Below are 19,240 nucleotides of genomic sequence, written 5' to 3'. Positions count from 1 at the left end.
ATACATATAATAAAAAATTAATATATTTCAACTCGATTTGATCAGAACTCGAAAAAACTAATAATTTTTTAGGTCAAAACTGACAAGTCAAGATTCATTTTTGACACATTATTACAAATAATTTATTAGAAACATTCGGACTATCACGTGAAGTATACTAGGAAGCAACATTTATTGATTGTTAGCCCCGTGGGGAGAAGCAGCCTCCAGTTGGCAGTATCTAACGAATCCTAACGAATCACAAATCTAATCAACGGTCCACATTTGACGGTAATGCAACCATGGAACCAATATGCTGATTTGATGGGACTAACTAACCAATCAATGGCTTTCTTTTTGTATAAATAAAATGAATTAAAATTCGTTGGATTAGATTTATTTAAGAGAATTAACGAATAACCAATTATGACGCAAAAAGATATTTTTTTTTATAGAAAATTTACGACACACGATTAAGCTGTTAATTCTTCCTCTCGTTTTCTCTCAAAGTACGCTCGATCTCTGCAAGTTATGTGTTGTATTTCGGGTTTTTTTTATTTATTTATTGGATTATTTATTGGGCACTGATAAATAGTGGCGGGGAAAAGAGAGGAGGAAGAAGGCCTGGCTTTGGTGATATCTGAAGAGGAGGTTATTGGTTTGCTATCGGGAGCAGGAGAAGAAGGTGGTGGTGAGGTGGTGCTGGAAATGGGTGGCCAAGGCGGAGATGACAGCGTTGGGAGCTCCGCCGCTGCGGGAAAAGTCTATTCCGATGATCATTTGGCTGTCGAAATTCCAGACACCGCCCATCAAATTAGCCATGGTCTTTTTTTTTTTTTTTTTTTTTTTTTTTTTTTTTTTTTTTTTNGACTTTTTGTTTATTTATTTATTTATTATTTAGATCCAGTATTTTATAGGAAACGTTGATTGCCGAAGGGGTTTTCATTCGCTCAGTATATTTCGGGTTAAAACTCATGCTTTATGAAATAAAAGATTTAGGAATGGGACAGTCTCCCGCACCTTAATCTGGACGGTCAACCCTACCCATATTCACAATAAAAATAATACTTTTAGTATAAAGAGTAATATTTTTTATGGATAACCCAAATAAAATAGCAGTCTCACAAATACGACCCGTGAGACCGTCTCACACAAGTTTTTGCCAAGATTTAGTGACTTTCTGGGTTCGACTTGAGTCGTTTTGGATATTTTTATTTGTGATTTTCGCTTTGCATGTGTAAGTATTCCATTCTGAGGATGTTATGTTTTCAAAATTTTTCAATCGGGAAAACTTGATCAGATTTTGAGATTTAATTTGTTTTGCCTTATGTTAATAAAGCGAAATTTTCTTTCTAATACTGGAAAATTTGTTGGTATAAAATGTTTTATTTTGAACCTTTTACATGTGCCACGTATGATGTATACTTTTAAACTGTATCTTATAGCTATTTTAGGATATCCTGAATGAACATTATATAGCCTAATTAATGATACTCATTTTTTTTTCAAAATATGGAAATATGAATGATACTTGACTATTATATTATGTAATTTCATTTATATATAGAAGTAGAATTTGAATTCGAACTCTATACTTTTAGTTTGAAATATATTAATAAACTGTTAATAATCGTAGTGATTTGAGCGCAAATCCATCGAACAAAACATTTTGGGCTTAAATTAGATTCAAATACTATAAAGATTCAGTGTACTTTTAGTGGAACTGTTCATCCCTCAAACATCAATGTGATGATTTTAGCTTTGAACTGATGGCATGTGATGTGTTTTATTTTACTCTACTTCGAACAATCTTGGCTTATTCTTGTTATGTTATTGTAGATTCATGGTTTCAAGTGGGATTTGTTCTCACTACTGGGATCAACAGTGCCTATGTGCTGGGGTACTCTGGCACTGTCATGGTTCCGTTGGGTTGGATAGGAGGTGTGGTAGGACTTATCCTTGCAACAGCAATATCTTTGTATGCAAATGCTCTTGTTGCCAAGCTTCATGAGTTCGGAGGAAAGAGGCATATCAGATACAGAGACCTTGCAGGATTTATATATGGTAAGAGTAAAAATGAATAACAACATGAAAACAAGTATTCCAGTCCCTTTTCTTTCAGAGTGGAACATTCTAAGCTTTATTTTTATAGGTAGAAAGGCGTATTCTCTGACATGGGCACTGCAGTATGTGAATCTCTTCATGATCAATGTTGGATTTATAATTTTAGCCGGTCAGGCTTTTAAGGTACTTTACTATTTTTGTTGTTTCAAAGTCCCATGTTTGAGTTTGGAGGATAGTCTTCTCAATTCCTCTTATTTAACTTTTGTCAATGTATTTATACTTGTGGAATTCTAACACGATGTCAGAGAAGAGAATAAGGTTCGAATTCATTTCAACTTTCCTTTGATATATTAATTAATTGATTGCTGCTGCAAATTTCTGAATGTTTCAGTACCTTCAAAATCTTGAAGCATGATACCTATCTATGCCATGAATTGTTGAGAAACTGGGATTTTCTTATAAAGACCTCGAGGCTTTACTTGATTTTCTTTATTCTTATGGTTCACAGGCTTTCTATGTTCTTTTTCATGGTGACAACTCCATGAAACTTCCATATGCCATTGCCATAGCGGGGCTGGCCTGTGCTCTCTTTGCCATGGCCATACCCCACTTGTCAGCACTGCGTATATGGCTGGCATTTTCAACGTTCTTTAGTCTGGTGTACATCATCATAGGATTTGCACTGGCACTGAAAGATGGTATACTATCCTCATTTTCTTGTTTATATTTTGCAAGTCAAGATGTACCAAAATCCAGTTTCTGGGAGCAGAATATATTTTAAGTTTGTGACGAGGAAACCATTTATTTGCAATAGGCACTGAAGCTCCTCCCAGGGATTACGAAATTCCAGGATCAGTCACAGACAAGATTTTTACTACCATTGGTGCTTCTGCAAATCTTGTTTTTGCCTTCAATACTGGAATGCTTCCAGAAATACAGGTAAGAAAGAAAATTAACGAGGAACTTTCCATATGAATAGCATGTATAATGAACAGTAGGGTCTTTAAGGAGACTTTACATGTGACTTTCTGGCGTCTGAATTGCTTTCATACAATCATTTTAGAGATTATAGATTCGGTTTTTGATCAACTCTGGTGTTTATTCGTCTTTTTGACAGGCAACAGTTAGAAAACCAGTTGTTGAGAACATGATGAAGGCTCTGTATTTTCAGTTCACACTTGGGGTTGTGCCAATGTTTGCAGTAACCTTTATGGGATACTGGGCTTATGGTTCGAAGACATCAGCCTACTTGCTCAACAATGTTAATGGTCCAACTTGGATCAAGGCTTTTGCTAACATTTCGGCTTTCTTGCAGACAATCATTGCTTTACATGTATTCATCGTCATCCCTTTTCTACTTTTATCTCGATTTACCCAATTTTCATTTTATGAAAATATTTTGAGGTAACTTAAATCAAAACCCCCTCAAATGAAACCCGTTTACCACAGCACCTTTGAATTGCCTTTATATAACCTTACGTTTACACCTTTTCAATGCAAAATATACCCCTTCTAAGGTTACAGTTGTGAAGCTTTATAAAAGACAACAGACTTATGTTACGCTCTGGTGCGTCACTAAATCTGTATTCTAACTTGAAGAAGGAGATCTAATCTATACTACACCGAGAGAAGTATGCTTTGTGTAGCATATATTATTGTACGTATATGTCCCATATGTGTTTAAAGTTTTTGATTGATGTGTTCAACAGTTTGTTAAAAACTGAGTGTGGGTGCGAATTCCTGTACAATATAAGACCACAATCAAGAACTTCTACTGCAGTTTATCGAAATCTTTAGGATTTATGTATATATTGACTCCAGAATCATCATTTTTTGCTCTCAGATTTTTGCGAGTCCGATGTATGAATACTTGGACACAAAATATGGGATAAAAGGAAGTGCGCTGTCTTTACGCAACTTGTCTTTCAGGATCTTAGTTAGGGGCGGTTATCTAGGGATGACCTCCTTCGTTGCAGCCTTGCTACCATTCTTGGGCGATTTCATGAGTCTTACAGGAGCTATTAGCACATTCCCTCTCACATTTATTCTTGCAAACCACATGTATCTTGTGGCCAAGAAGAATAAGCTTACATCCTTGCAGAAGTCTTGGCATTGGCTAAATGTCCTGGTTTTCGGATGCATGTCTGTTGCAGCAGCAATTTCTGCAGTGAGGCTTATTGCTGTGGATTCTAGTACTTATCATGTTTTTGCAGATTTATGATTATTTCTCTTTTCAATTGATTGAAGAGTTGTACCATTAAAAATACATTGTTTTTGTTTTATTTTTAGTCGTTTTCCTACATAATTCTACGCCTATGGATTTTAAACGCCAACCTACCACAAACTCTTGGAAGCTCAATCGCTGATGTCCCAAGAAATCAGGAGAATAATATTTTTGGCTTCGTAACTTGCATATTTTCTATTTTTTATCATGTTATAGTTAATTCATATTCTCACTGCACTAGCTTGCATATTTATATTTTTTCAATTTTAATTATTTTTTACCTAAATATTGATATGACGTCGATTATTACTAGCATAAATGATGTCACATCATCGTTGTAATGAAAAAAAAACTATCATTGAAAAAAATGAAAGTTAGTAGATGGAAATCTTGAATTAATTTACAACATTATTATAAATAAAAAATGTGTAAATTACGAAACCAAAATGATCACCCGAGAAATTTCTCTAAATCTTGATTTTTGTTAAGTTGAAGATAAATATGTTATAATTGAATTTCAAAAAGTGTTCATCCTCGTATGCGACATTTACACAAATAGGTCATCGTTTTGAAAAATTAATAATGGTAAAAAAGATGTAAAAATAGGATATGCTTGTCGGGTTAATCCATCTTGTCATATGAAATAGACGGGTTGGATTGTTGAAACATCAATCTATTTGGAGGTGGACCTACCAGATTGAACCCGCTTAAGTTGCGGGTTGGGTCGGGCTGACCGCTGACCCTCGTATTAGAATTTTATTTGTTTAGTTAATTTATTAATTTATATATGAATATATGTTCTATGAACATCAAAGTAACGGAACAAACAAAGCAGAACTTTTTATTTTTTCAGTTAAAAGGATCAAATGTTTTTGAAATAATTGAATAAGATGGTGAGAAGAGATTGATAAAAAAAAATAACAGTATTTAATGATTGATTAACATTGAATGTAATAATCATATATTTATTTAGTTTTTTCAAACGGTGTTATATTCTCATAATTTTTTGTTTTAATTCTGTTAAATATTGTGCAGCACTATTTAATTAAAAAAATTATAGTTTTTTAGCAGTGATCGCCTGACCTGTCGGATTACTTATTTTTTTCCGATTTGTTTCATGTTTCATTCGATTTTAAGGTTGAGAAGGATTCTTTTCTGTTACTGAGTTGCTTGGGTAAATTTGAAATCTCGCCGCAATTGTCTTCTGTTGTATTTTTGCAGAATTTCGATCATTTCTTTCTCGCGATTCGGATCTGAGACCATGGCTAGAGTAGTAAGAGTTAGAGATAGGACAGAAGATTTCAAAGATGCCGTGCACCGTGCGGCGGTCAATTCTGGATATACCGAGGTTTCTTCTTTTTGTGTCCAATGTTTTCCTTTTCGTTTTGTGTTCATCGTTTTTTGGAAAAACCCTTCTCCATCGTTCGACGATTATTTTAGCTCCAAAACCTTAATTTGGCAGTCCAAAACGGCGGCAATTATGGCGACTTTTATAATGAGAAAAAATGGGGAGAGAGGGCCATTCACAAAAGCTGCACTAACTACTGTATGCATTTAGTTTTGAAGACAATGTTTGATCTTTGCCATATTTCTCTCGACTTATATGTTATTTGATGCTCTTTTGACCTTTTATCTGCTAGCTTGAAAGTATCAGAACTTTGGAGGAGTTCTTGATGAAGCATAAGAAGGATTATGTGGATCCACGCCGTACCACAGAACAAGAGAGAGATAGCATTGAACATGAGGTAATACATTTTGTGTTTTTTATTTTGAAGACTTGGTTACCTATTGATGTGAAAGCGTATTTTTAGTGATTGTAGGTACATTATCCGTCCTCAGGTGTCGTGTGTAGTTATCCACATACTTGCCACATTGTTTTTTGTCGGGACCCTTTTGTTCCTCATTCTTGAAATCGTTCTGGATGCGTATTATCTCTCCCCAGGGTGTGGCTTTCCACTTCACGCGTGTATCACATAAAGTATTTGTCAGTTTTCAGTCGCATTTCTGTAACTACCATGTTAAAAAATTCAACCTTTTGGACATAGTTCAGGTGAAAAATGACAGTACATTAAATGATTAGCAATCAATAATGAAGAGCAAACTTATGTTTTTTAATCTGTGAAATACTTGTTGTGCCACATACAGTTCCCTCTTAGTGAATCATATGTATATATCATGCCACTTACAATTTCATTTTATTTGATTGTGTAACATAATTCCCATGACTTAACTTCATCTTTAGTATGCCCTGCTGAATTTAATCCTCACTGTTCAACTTACAGTCACCTCCTTAAACCAAGACATGTCTGTATAGCTCAACTGTCCAATGTCATTTCCTGTTGTTTATCTTCTTTTACAACTTTTCATGTTGCGTCAAGTATTGGTCTCTGAATCGGTTTCGTTCGTGTTCACTATGCCACATGCACTTTCACATAGAGAGCTTGATTGTGCATTCTTTTGTATTATTCTCCAAACTTTTGATGCATTATGTGTACCATGCCTTTTCACTTTTCTCCAAGGGTCCATCTCTGCAGCTCTTTGAACCAAAGATTAGAACTTTGAGTCTTTTTAACTTGTCATTGAGGATATATAGAAAGATTTCCTGCATCAAAATGAGTGGAGATCAATAGCTTGTGATATATTTGTAACATGTATCAGTTTTTTACTCTGTTTTTTAGCTGATTACATAACGATCTTGCTTGATGGTACTATTTGCCAGCGCGTTTTTTACTGACTCTACATTTGCAGGTTACGATTTTCATTAAAACGTGTAAAGAGAGAATAGATGTTCTCAAAAATAGCATAAACGAGGAGGATGCAAATGCAAAGGGATGGCTTAGCATCAGAAGTGATAATTCAAATACTGATACTATAGCGCACAAACATGGAGTGGTACGAGTTTTTTCTTGAGTTTTTTTTACCCCAAATACAGTTTGATTCAAACCTAGGATTCAAGTTTTGGCAAAACAGCCACCCCAACCTTGGTATATTTGGTTGATCCGTTAATCTTAGTTTGTTGAAATCAAGAAACATGTTAATTCATTACTGTCTGGTAGCTTTTTTTACCTCTCAGGATCTTTATTAATAATTGTACAGGAAACAAACTTTTATTTTTTCATGTTTTTTCCCAAGGAGTATACAATTGCAGCCTTGAATTACGTATCATATTGGCATCCGTAGATTTCTTCTTAAACTTGGTATTAAATTAGCTACTCTGGAATTTGGTTCAGATAGAATGGCAAGGTGCAAGGTGCTGTGGCACCGAATAGCTTTTCCTCCATTTTGATTTCAATATTCTGAACAGAAAAAGGCATCTACATCTCAAAGTAAAACTCAGCTACCCAAATAGTTGGTTCCAGAGTCATCTATATTGAGTGCTGCATACATAATTTTTTGGCATTTGCATTATAATAACCTTGTCGATGTGTCAAGTGTCTCCTGTTCCTAATGCAGGTGTTAATTTTAAGTGAGAAACTGCATTCAGTGACGTCGCAGTTTGATAAGCTTCGAGCATTGCGCTTCCAAGAAGCCATCAACTGGGTAGCGCCTAGAAGAAAACCGAAGGCGGCTGTTCCAGCTGATGCTACTGAGAACTCTCATTCTATAGAACCTAGAGATGGACGTAATTTAGAAGTAAGAGAGCCCGATGAAGATAAAACTGAGCCGGTTAGGATGCAGAAACAACTGTTGGATGATGAGACACACACCCTCCAGGTAATCGACTTTATGTTTGACTAGTTAAAATTTCCTTGTAACACAGCGTGATAAATTTGTATGATGATTCACTTTAAAGCTTCTTTCTGCATCCGTACCTGTTGCTGCAGGTAGAGTTGGCCAGCATGTTGGATGCTGTTCAAGTAACTGAAACAAAGATGGTGGAAATAAGTGCTCTGAACCATCTCATGTCCACTCATGTATTGCAACAGGCACAACAAATAGAATATCTATACGAGCAGGTCAGTAAGTACAAGTTCATTTTCATCCCAAGAGAAACCATTTCTCTTCACACGAGATGTATCTAATATCTGACTTGTGCGCTACTACTGTGTATTCGATGATTAGCAGTTTGATATATGCTGTCGAAATTGATGCTTTATTATTTCAAATTTTACAGGCAATTGAAGCAACAAAAAATGTTGAGCTTGGAAACGAAGAGTTGTCACAAGCCATTAAACGAAGTGGCGGTAGCCGAACTTTTCTTCTGCTTTTTTTGGTTGTCCTGACCTTTTCAGTCCTGTTTCTTGATTGGTATAATTAAATTAAAACATCGTTCTTATTGTCTTCTTTTCCATTTTGCTCATTTGACAGTGCTACTAAATATCCTTATTTTATCTTTGCATTAGAAGTGACAACCTAAATCTCATGTTAATATCACATAAAATAACTTCTTGTTTTAAATCTTTCGATACTATTATTAAGAAGATAAGATAAGTTAGTTTTTGAAATGCAAATCGTGTTCCCAGAATCAAGGGAATCTCAAGAACAACAAATATTTCATCTTCTCAGCTATATTATTTTAGAGTAGGTTTTTTGTGATACGGTCTCACGAATCTTTATCTGTGAGACGGGTCAATCAACCGATATTCACAATAAAAAGTCATACTCTTAGCATAAAAAGTAATATTTTTTCATGTATGACCCAAATAAGAGATTCGTCTCACAAAATACGACTCGTGAGACCGTCTCACACAAGTTTTTGCCATTATTTTATTCATTTATGTATTTGATTATATTAATTCAACAAAAACAATTGGCAAATGCCATGCAGCCAGATAGTTTTTCGATCTCTTGTTATTTATTTATATTAGAAAAATAATATATATATTAATTGGTTTACATTCAACTATGTTTGGGTTAACCCAAATTTAAATACAATTGTTAAGTCAAACCTTTGCTTCCTCCATGCATTTATTTGCGCATCACGGCACGTTCTCGGTTCTTCCCCTCAAATAATTCAAACATGCTTAATTACATTTATCTCCTCTTAAATTTGTGATAGTAAAAAAAAAATCCAACTATACTTAAATATTACATATAACTCTCTTTTAGACTCGTGAAAAATAATAAATAAATACGATAAATTTTATCGTTACATATATCATCCTCGTGTTTGTATTTTTTTACATTTAACTCTCTAAAAATGCCAGATAAATACAATCCTAAAGACTTAAATCGTAATATAAATGTAAACGTGATGGAAGTGTTTGTAATTTTAGAAAGAATTAAATTGAAATCTCAAGAGTTAAATATAACATCTAAATATAGTTTAATATATTTTTTAAACTATGATAAACCTCAAAAGAGGTAAATGTAATTATCCAACAATATATTTAGTTATTTACGCGACATATATGAATTAGAATGAAATTTTTCCATACAGGTTGCAGAATTGCTCATAACAAAAAAATAATAATAATAATTTGTAGTTATGATTTATGCTTAACTACACCTTTACTTCAAACTGAAGGTCGGTTGGTTTGTTTAGTTGTCAAATCGTGGGAAATTATCATGCGATTGCTTCTGATCTGATTCTACTTATAGTACTTCAATTTGATTTTTTTTTAAAAAAAAATCATAAATAAATACAATAAAACCAAAGACTGGCAGTCTCAACTGGTTCTAATTCATTAAAGAACGATGATAAAAAATAATAAATAAAAAAAATTTGACTAATACTACAAATTTGGACCGAATTTGAAAAATTACTAAATTATATTACATGTTTGTTGAATGCATGTCATCAGAATGACAAAAATTTGTGTGAGACAGTCTCACGTGTCGTATTTTGTGAGACAGATTTTTTATTGGGTCATCCATGAAAAAATATTACTTTTTATGCTAAGATAATTTCTTTTTATTGTGAATATCGGTAGGTTTGACCAGTCCCACAGATAAAGATTCGTGAGATCGTCTCACAAGAAACCTACTCCATCAGAATTAACCAGCTAGTTTTGAAATGCAAATTGTGTTTCTCATATCAAGGGCGTCTCAAGAACACACACAATGAATATCGTATCTTGAAAATTATGTATTCACATGTTTCGCGTGTTTAACTTTTATATATGATGAGAAAACGGAAAATTTAATAAATCAGTTTAAAACGCGATGTTCTGTTTAATCTTTTGTGGTTTTAAGTCAATTTACTGGTTAAATGTATAAATTTAGTTTGATATAATCAATTCGGGCCAAATTCAGATACTAAAGTGACTGAAGTTTTATTTCATATATTATAACTTTTAATCTAATATATATATNGATTTCATTCCTTCCACTGAAATTCTCAATTCATTCACAGATGCATCTCAGATCTCTTCACTTCTTCCTCCTCCTCCATCGACCCTAATTTATCCATTAAAAAATCTATATCTACCACTTCGTAGAAAGATCATTTTTTTAGGTGCGTTTTTCGCTCGTAATTTAATAATTTGATTTGGTAGATTTAGGAAAGATGTCCGCGATGAAATCCACGGGCCGATTTTTCACAATCGGATTGGTGTCGGCATGGTATTCCTCCAACATTGGGGTTTTGTTATTGAACAAGTACTTGTTGAGCAATTACGGGTTCAGGTATCCGATTTTCTTGACGATGTGCCACATGACTGCCTGCTCATTGCTCAGCTACATCGCGATCGTGTGGATGAAGATGGTGCCGATGCAGACGATAAGATCTAGGGTTCAGTTTATGAAGATTTCGGCTCTTAGCTTGATTTTCTGCGCGTCGGTGGTTAGTGGGAATGTTTCGCTCAAGTATTTGCCTGTTAGCTTTAATCAGGCGATTGGGGCAACCACGCCTTTCTTCACGGCAGTGTTTGCGTATTTAATGACGCTGAAACGAGAGGCATGGTTGACTTACGTGACGTTGATTCCAGTTGTTACCGGAGTGGTGATTGCTAGCGGGGTATACGTTCATTTTTTGTTCTTTTGTGTTTTGATTAAGATATTGATCGATATATGGGGCTGATTTAGCTGGATGAGTAGCATATGAGAAAATTCAAAATTTTTATTTAATTTTTTTATAAGTTCAAAATATCTCGTCGCCCTTCATCTATTACATTTCTCAGTGTGACCCCGATTAATATGGTTTTTAATGGGTACATCGTAGAGTTGCTATTGAATTTTCTTGATCAAGCATCATTTTTTTCCATGTATCCTCATCGATTTGATGTGGATTGAGTCGGTGAGAGGTCCTGGGAGAACTGTTGTACGCTTATCTACTCGTTAGAGTTAGCGGTACTTGCTGTTTTTTGTAATTTATACTAGAATATATTATGAGCTTGAGGATGATGTCTGAATACATTGGGAATAATTTTCATGGATAATAAAATGCGTAGCTCAACGGTAATGACCAATTTTGACGATATGTTTTTTTAGTTAAGATAAGTCGAGGCTGCAAAATAAATATGAAAGCATGTATCACCAATTTTTCTACTTCTCGCACGTCTAACAGCTGAACTTCTTGTTTTATGACTTTGGGAAAAATTAATTTTTCTTTTATTCTCTCCATCTTTCATTGGTATTAGGGCGAACCGAGTTTCCATTTGTTTGGATTTATTATGTGCGTTGGTGCAACAGCTGCAAGGGCACTTAAATCAGTGGTTCAGGGAATTTTGCTTTCATCTGAAGGGTAGTTTTTTGTTTCCTGGTGTATCTTTTATTCTGGTTAACGCATTGCTCGAATTTTATGTTTATTTTCTGTAAATTAATTTGATATAAGCTCTAAAATTTTATTTTATTCTGATATAGGGAAAAGCTTAACTCTATGAATCTGCTTCTGTACATGGCTCCTATTGCTGTCGTACTTCTACTTCCTGCAACACTCGCTATGGAAGAAAATGTAGTGGGCATCACATTGGCACTCGCAAGAGAGGATCTAAGAATTATTTGGTTGCTGCTATTCAATTCTGCACTTGCATATTTTGTAAATTTGACCAATTTTTTGGTCACAAAGCACACCAGCGCTCTTACTCTTCAGGTAATTCTTACTTCCTTTTCCAAGTTATTCCCGTTCATTGTATTGATTTATTGTCATTGAATATTACATATACAACAGCGAATGAGAACTTTAACCAGAATTAATGGTAGGTTTTACATCATGAAACAATGATGCGGGATAATGAGAGTTTTGTTAATGAACAAAATAGCAATATCTTATATATACATATATGTATATATATTAAATATCACAGGGTACAAAAAATTGTAGACTTTGGAATTTGTGTTCACTCTTCCTTAAGAGACGTGGTCCGTGGCTTCAGATGCCATGAACTAGGGCTTTTTTGTTTGTTTTGGCAATTTTGGAATAACTTTTGGCAAATTTTTTGAAGTAAAAAATTGTGTATTTGGTTTTGTTTTGTGGAATGATGATTATTATTGTATTTGTCAAATCCTGTCAGAAACTGTTTTAAAAAATAATTTGAAAGTTTTAAAATGTTATATTTGGGATAATATTTTAACATAAAATAGAGGTTTTTTTGGGATTGAGAAAAGTTAGTTGAAAGTAATGATTTTGTTGAATCTATGAGAAGGAATTAGTGTGTTTTTGGGAAGGGAAATCTTCCTGGCACAAAGATAAACAAGATCTTATTGTCTGAATTGTGTTCCTTTTTTCTTGCCTTCATAGTGCCAATAACATTCTGCACTATTTATTAAAGGAAAATGATTATAAGCAATTCAAATAAATATTTTGAGAGAGGATCTTTGTGCCCCAGAAATAGCGTGTTGGCTTCACGGGTAGTGATTTCAATACAAGCTGGGGATACCTTCTTCACGATGTCTGAATTATAAGTTTTATATATAATTTTGTTTTTTAGTACTAGAGTTATTTTCTGACCTTTGTTTTTAGCTCTTCAAGAAACTGAGTCAAATAAAGACCATCATCACGTAACAGTTGTTGACAAGAGTCACACATCTGAATTTATGTTACTATTTTTTGTTTGAATGGGAATCTGCTTTGGAAGCTTGATATGTTTTCCACATTTTGAACAACATACCCCATTCCCATTTGAACCATTATAATTATGTCTAACGATCTGAATTAGAATCTTGATTTCTATTTACATTGCTATGACTGTCCAAACAATACAATTAACTTATGGTCTGTTGGCTAATACTACTTCTGGTTTCCCTGTTGAATGTCCAAGTGGAATCCTTCCTAGGTGTAACGGTTTACTCTTTCAGGTCCTTGGAAACGCTAAAGGGGCAGTAGCAGTGGTAATTTCCATCTTGATATTTAAGAATCCCGTCTCTGTTACTGGAATGCTCGGGTATACTCTGACAGTGATGGGTGTCATCCTCTATAGTGAAGCCAAGAAGCGAAGTAAATGAAAGAACATCTGAAGAGTTAAAGCAAACTTAGCTGATGGCTGTCGTCTGTGCAGCTGGTGTACGAAGTTTAAGCAACAACCTATTGTTCTCTCGAAACTCAGGAAGAGGTTTGACATGTACCAGCAAACCATCACTTGATTTACAGAGTAGAAGTTTAATAAATGACTAAAATGTGGCCTTGATTCTTGCCAGCCGAAAGATCTATTTTTTGCCTTGTATTCTTTCAAGAAACTATTAAAACCCACCCTATACAGCATAGTTTTTTTTTTTTTTATCATTAAATCGATCAACAAGACATTTTTTCTTGTAGTTTCCATCTTCTTCTGACGAACCCAGTCCTCGAAAAAGTGTTAATGTGAAATTCTTATCCACGATCAGATTTCTTGTGCCCTTAGTCTCTGTATTTTATAACTGTTTTTTGCTTGCTGTATCTCAATAGTAGTTTTTGTGGTTAAATTTTGTTTGAGTATATAATGGTTGTACATGATGTTGTGTCGATTACATCAGTCTACTCATCAAAATTCAGCACATGGATTGGAGTCGGCATTTTCTTTTTACGATGATGGAAGTGCAACAACGAAGCATAAGGAAAGATATGTGATATACCACCATGATTTGGCAAGCCATGCACCATTAATTAGTGTATTTCAAGAGAGGGGATTTAATTTGTAACCTTTTGCTTTTCATTTTGTATTTATTACCACACTGACATTGGCACAATTTGAAATGCCACTTCCATTCAAGAAACTGAAAAGTAAAATTAGCTTCATAGATCAAGATTTGCAATCTGAGCACACATTTCAGATCAAATATTCTTGTTACATATTCGCATCATTCAACTTGCACCACAACAAAACAAACCCCCTATTTCCCATCCAGTCAGAATATGAATCTCACCACCATATCACAAAATCAAACAAGACCACCCAAATCATTCAACATCCATGGCTTCATATTCACCCTTAGCTTCAGTTTCATGCTTGGTTTCCATCAAGAAATCAACTTTCACCATTAGTTTTCACTTTATGATCAATTTCCACTTCAGGCTTTCTTTCTCAAACTGCCGGGTCAGATTCCTCAACAACTATGGGATATACTTCTGCCTTTAGCTTCTTGCCAACTTTAGGCTCAGTTTATCCAACAAGTAAAGGCTCCGTTTTTTCCTCCTGTTTCTTCCCCACTTTAGCCTTACTTTCTATCTTCGCTTTGTTCTGCACCGGAGCTGCTCCACCATCCTCATCTTCTTCTAGCTTCGGGTCAAGATAGAACCGGAGAACCCACTTCTGCAAATTTATACTCGACCACAACGGGTTTATCGGCAGACATGATAACGAGTCACTTGGCTCGAAAGTTGGGTGGCCTTGGCGAATGAGTTCATGTACCTCAGTGCAAAGGTCTGAGTAACTGATTCCTCCATTTCTATGATCGTAGCATCTTCAGGCTAAAATCTTACATGCAAGAACAATGTGGTTTCAGTTCATTAAGAAAATTTCTGAAAATTTTCAAATATAAAAGAACTACAAAATGGATACAGACATTGTCTACTGAAGAATTTTGACTACAGATTATTCGCTATGCCAATGTCACCTCTAGTGGAGAATCTTACCCCTTCTTTCGTTAAAGAAACACAACTGCATCAACCAAGGGATCGTGACATGAGAGTGTCAAAGACATAGAATAAACTGCATCAAATGACTCCAAAAACTTAATCAAGAAAAAAGCACCTGTATCTCCAATGGAGCTGAGATCTCTGCAAATTCTGCAGATGCCATCCTAACGATGTTCTGTTTCCGGAATCCCAAGGTGCTCGCTATCGTCCATGAGCTTCATTTCAAAATCAGCAATCTTATCTTGAGCTTCATAAATCGAACCAAATAAAAAGAGACAGAAGAACTTGCAGATAAATGACTGTAAGATGTCAAATTCATAAACATACGAGGGCTTTCGAACATGAAAGTCACAGTATCCGTGCCATCGTCAGCTTTGATCGTGATTATATCCTCATTGTCTGCACACTTGAGCATCTTGGCCATGTTACCCAGATTCATTCCCATTGTCAAGTTACGATCGCACCGGTAATGCTCGAATCCTTCGGAACGTAGCAAGAACGCCACCAGGGCCACAAGGCTGAAATCCATGACCTGAAGAGAGAAACCCACTTGCCGAGTAGTCAAAGTTGGCTTCCGTCACCAAATCCTTGAGCTATTCTAGAATTTTCTTCCGCAAACTCCCTTGTAATATCCTCAGCTCAAACATTTTTGCAGTCTTCTGCTTTTTTTTCCTCTGGGTTTCTCGATTGTGTGATGGGAGGGAGCTAGCGAGTGGAGAGATGAAGAGGTGGAATTGGCGGGAGGAAGAATGCATCATCCCCGCCCAAAAAATTTGCAGTCGAGGAACGCCGTCGGTTTTTTCAGTCCCTATTTTGGTTTTTTTTCCCCCACCATTTTCGATTATTTGATTTTTGACAATAATGGGACGATGATTTGCAAAAACAGTCCTATACAAAAATATTTTTTAAAAAATTGACATAACTGATAATTTAGTTTTCTAGAATGGATAAAACTGATAACATTTTAAATATAATAAAATTGATCTGTAAGCATTTCTAAGAATTGTCATTCTTACGAAATTGTAAGAAAAAAATAAAAATGATCTTTCCAAGAAAAACCATTCCATTCATTAACAGACAGACATTTCCATAAATTGAAGTCGAACAACAGATTGCCTCTGAGTTTTACAAATGGAAAACAAACCGAAACAAACAAGCACGAGTAAATAAAATAGTATACTGTAGCAAGAATGAGTTCAAGAATCGGGAGCAACGGCTGTGGGGCGTTTAATTGACGCGGACTTGATCAAGTGGTTGTAGCTTCCTTTTTCTTTGAATAGCTGTGAAAAATGAGGTTTACAGTATAAATTTCCGTCCAGTGCCGCATAGTTCGATGGAGATAGAGAGCATCCTCCATGACAACACTTGAAGCAAGACTTGTGGTAACTTTGATTCTCCACTGTCACCTGAGAACTTACCGAAGAGAATAAAATGACTTTTATCTCTAGGATCATGACCTTATCTTATAAAGCACAACCATCTTTCAAGGGTTCTAATGTTAATCCCAAAGAAAAATAAAACAATCGGGTCATGTTGAAATACCTTTGAAATATCGCCCATGAGCCCACCATATAATCAAAATCACTGATTATGGATTATGTTTGCTTTTAAAGTTATACAATGGATGCAATCCAGTTCAACCAACATACAATTTCTGTCTAAAACCCGAGCTTTAACTCAAAATATTCTTTCATGCAAATTTTACCTATCCAACCACTTGATATACATAGAGGATCACAGTTTAACGATAATATGTATATATATGGAATTATACCATATAAGACATGTCTGGTTCTACCATGTAAATCCATCAATCAGATGTGCCGTATAATGCAAAGTGTTTGTGCTCTAAAACATCAAGCTAAAAACACGTGTGGTAAATATCTCACTTTTCAGCCACAATGCCACACTTGCTATCTTCTAGATTAAACCACTCCGACTCCAAAAAATTTACAAAATCGATCTCACTGCTGTAGAATCAGGTCAACAGATGCATCTTAATCTTAAACTAGGATTGCTTTGATACATCATATTCTTGTTAATATCAAATATGATTCATTTCTAACATTTGGAATCAAATTTGATATTATTAAGATAATGATCCATCTTTTAATATGATACAGACTTCTAATCCTCATTGGTGAAGCAATTTGAATTTTCTACGCGAAATAGTAGTGCTTCTATTTCCAAGATCATCAAATTTGTGCCACGTGACCACTAGTTAGCCACCGACCTCCCTTAACAAGTATATTTGTTCACACAAGTGCTTATCAAAATCGATGGATTAACCATTAGATAAAGTATACAAACAATAAATTAAAAAATCACGTTTTCATTTCCCAACGTCAAATCTACTACTTCAATTCACAATCACAAAAAATAAAAGCTGAGAACCACTACTTGCTTGCATATGCTATGAGGTAATAGTTATATGATGATAGAAAAAAAGAAAGTCTACATCACATGTAAATCTCTTGGGATGGTGAAATCTGGTAATGTTACGGCGCACAAAGACATCATTAGACAAAAGGAACGGTCATTATATACATTATCAAGTTGGGACTGGTAAATTTACCAAGAGCAGCCATTGAAATGAGGAATGTGGATTCAAGGAGGCGAGAACTAGAAAATCGCATTTACTTTTTGAATTTATGTCACAATAAGTTACCACTAGAGACATGTACCTTCTCCAGTGGATAAGCTGTTTTACCACAAGTAGCACATTTATCCTGCGTCCCAGAAAACATGCCAGCAGCTTTGCTCGGTGACCTTGTCTAAATCACACAAAAAGTATACGAATGACAAACATGGAGAATGAAACACAGGCAATACATTTGCTTCAGGAAATTTTACCAGTTCTGGGGTTGACTTCTCAGCTGACTTAACAGCTGCAGGAAAAAAGGCAGTGTCACTGATCAAACAAATCATGAGAAGCTCAGTAGAGAGTCGTGTTTTATTGAATAAGCGCATACGTGAAACAAAGCTCTTGCTGTAGTTGCCGGTTTGCTTGAAGAGCTGCTCAAAATGAGGCTTGCAGTACAGCACACCTTCCATTGATGAGAAATTGCTCAACTGCCAAAAAAAGAGGGGGAGGGGGGGGGGGGCACCATTTACTACAAATACAAAGAAACTCTATGCATTCCAAACATAAAACTTTAAGTCACCAATAACTGTCAAGATGCATTGCCAAATCATAAATTTTAATGTCCGATCTTTTTTACTTACTGCAGTTTTGATATGTAAAATATTCTCAGCTAGCTTTAGAAACTTGAACTTTGATAACCCAACTAAAAGTGAATACCCACACAAGGCCAAATCTACAAAAAAAAAAATCAATTTCACTATTTGATTTTTTCCAAGACTGCGATTTTCGTCCACCCTAAATCCATCAAATTAAAACGCCAATGCTCATTGCAAACTACCAAACAGAGAAATCAGCAAAACTTCAAACTTCTCCTCAAGATAAACGCAGAAAAGCTGGGTACTCAAATCGAAATGCTTACAAAACAAAGTTTCAATCTACACTATAATTCGGGGATACCTTAAGAGTCCCTTTGCAATGGGAGCATTTGAAGCAAGATCTATGATAGCTAACTCCATCAGCAGACAAAAGCTCCACGGGATAAACAGTCTTCTCACAGGCCTTGCATTTCTGTTGTGTCCCAGTAAAAGACATTGTGAACTGAACAGATCTAAACTTTGTGGTTCACTTTGCTCTACTTCTTGGAAGGCTTACGTTTCCAACTCTGAAAAATAGGAACAAAAAGAAAGTAGTCATTGGATTAATATCAGAAACCCTTTGCCCAGAATCTTGAAAAGGAAGATCGATCTGTGGATTGAAGCCTTAGTTTCAGAAGAAAAATGGAATCTTTAGATTAATCCCATCTGGTCAAATGCGGAATGTACCTTAAAAGATGAAACTTGATCAGGAGTTGCTGTACAAAGTCAAGTTTGAGCGATATATTTACAAGAGAGAATGGTTGAAAATGGTGGGTTGTGGTTTCCACAATATCTCCAGGTAAAATTCGACTTCTTCCCCC

General features: G+C 35.1%; 4 protein-coding genes and 1 pseudogene across 5 annotated transcripts; 3 read left to right on the top strand and 2 right to left on the bottom strand.

Annotated features, from left to right (window-relative positions):
- Nucleotides 1-468: 468 nt before the first annotated feature.
- LOC140983400 (proline transporter 1-like) lies at nt 469-4,458 on the top strand. The gene is made up of 8 exons (XM_073450447.1): nt 469-488; nt 575-802; nt 1,819-2,043; nt 2,132-2,226; nt 2,552-2,741; nt 2,858-2,982; nt 3,161-3,376; nt 3,887-4,458. Coding segments are annotated over exons 1-8 (1,458 nt in total). The 5' UTR covers nt 469-487; the 3' UTR covers nt 4,265-4,458.
- An 864-nt stretch (nt 4,459-5,322) lies between these two features.
- On the top strand, nt 5,323-8,596 carry LOC140983330 (syntaxin-81-like). Of its 2 annotated transcripts, XM_073450327.1 has the most exons (8): nt 5,323-5,404; nt 5,489-5,615; nt 5,730-5,813; nt 5,908-6,012; nt 7,016-7,159; nt 7,721-7,981; nt 8,092-8,223; nt 8,382-8,596. In XM_073450327.1, exons 1-8 carry the CDS (start codon nt 5,385-5,387, stop codon nt 8,523-8,525), a joined length of 1,017 nt encoding a protein of 338 aa, XP_073306428.1. In that variant the 5' UTR covers nt 5,323-5,384; the 3' UTR covers nt 8,526-8,596. The 2 variants fall into 2 exon arrangements, with proteins under 2 accessions (XP_073306428.1, XP_073306429.1); XM_073450328.1 differs by having other exon boundaries at nt 5,324-5,615.
- Nucleotides 8,597-10,528: 1,932 nt separating this feature from the next.
- LOC140982543 (probable sugar phosphate/phosphate translocator At3g11320) lies at nt 10,529-13,966 on the top strand. Its single transcript, XM_073449099.1, has 4 exons — nt 10,529-11,165; nt 11,788-11,891; nt 12,011-12,239; nt 13,445-13,966. Exons 1-4 carry the CDS (start codon nt 10,716-10,718, stop codon nt 13,589-13,591), a joined length of 930 nt encoding a protein of 309 aa, XP_073305200.1. The 5' UTR covers nt 10,529-10,715; the 3' UTR covers nt 13,592-13,966.
- On the bottom strand, nt 13,785-16,010 carry LOC140982545 (proliferating cell nuclear antigen-like; annotated as a pseudogene).
- Nucleotides 16,011-16,245: 235 nt separating this feature from the next.
- Nucleotides 16,246-19,240, bottom strand: LOC140982544 (LIM domain-containing protein WLIM2b-like). The gene is made up of 6 exons (XM_073449100.1): nt 19,107-19,240; nt 18,742-18,946; nt 18,173-18,272; nt 18,054-18,088; nt 17,885-17,974; nt 16,246-16,606 (listed from the first exon to the last, which is right to left on the bottom strand). The coding sequence occupies exons 2-6, from the start codon at nt 18,874-18,876 to the stop codon at nt 16,397-16,399; spliced, it is 570 nt and encodes a 189-aa protein (XP_073305201.1). The 5' UTR covers nt 18,877-18,946; nt 19,107-19,240; the 3' UTR covers nt 16,246-16,396.

This window comes from Primulina huaijiensis, chromosome 8 (genome assembly GCF_012295235.1).
Source record: "Primulina huaijiensis isolate GDHJ02 chromosome 8, ASM1229523v2, whole genome shotgun sequence".
In the NCBI taxonomy this organism is placed as follows: Eukaryota; Viridiplantae; Streptophyta; class Magnoliopsida; order Lamiales; family Gesneriaceae; genus Primulina; species Primulina huaijiensis.
This window is presented reverse-complemented; position numbering and strand designations above follow the sequence as displayed.

Coding starts and splice junctions, on each gene's coding strand:
- LOC140983400 (XM_073450447.1), top strand. Junction 2,227..2,551: donor TAGCCGGTCAGGCTTTTAAG/GTACTTTACTAT, acceptor TATGGTTCACAG/GCTTTCTATGTTCTTTTTCA. Junction 2,742..2,857: donor TGCACTGGCACTGAAAGATG/GTATACTATCCT, acceptor TATTTGCAATAG/GCACTGAAGCTCCTCCCAGG.
- LOC140983330 (XM_073450327.1), top strand. CDS start 5,385: ATGTTTCATTCGATTTTAAG. Junction 5,405..5,488: donor ATGTTTCATTCGATTTTAAG/GTTGAGAAGGAT, acceptor GTATTTTTGCAG/AATTTCGATCATTTCTTTCT. Junction 5,616..5,729: donor TCAATTCTGGATATACCGAG/GTTTCTTCTTTT, acceptor TTAATTTGGCAG/TCCAAAACGGCGGCAATTAT.
- LOC140982543 (XM_073449099.1), top strand. CDS start 10,716: ATGTCCGCGATGAAATCCACGGGCCGATTTTTCACAATCGGATTGGTG. Junction 11,166..11,787: donor GAGTGGTGATTGCTAGCGGG/GTATACGTTCAT, acceptor CATTGGTATTAG/GGCGAACCGAGTTTCCATTT. Junction 11,892..12,010: donor ATTTTGCTTTCATCTGAAGG/GTAGTTTTTTGT, acceptor ATTCTGATATAG/GGAAAAGCTTAACTCTATGA.
- LOC140982544 (XM_073449100.1), bottom strand. CDS start 18,876: ATGTCTTTTACTGGGACACAACAGAAATGCAAGGCCTGTGAGAAGACT. Junction 17,975..18,053: donor AGAAGTCAACCCCAGAACTG/GTAAAATTTCCT, acceptor TGTGTGATTTAG/ACAAGGTCACCGAGCAAAGC. Junction 16,607..17,884: donor CAGCTTATCCACTGGAGAAG/GTACATGTCTCT, acceptor GTAAGTTCTCAG/GTGACAGTGGAGAATCAAAG.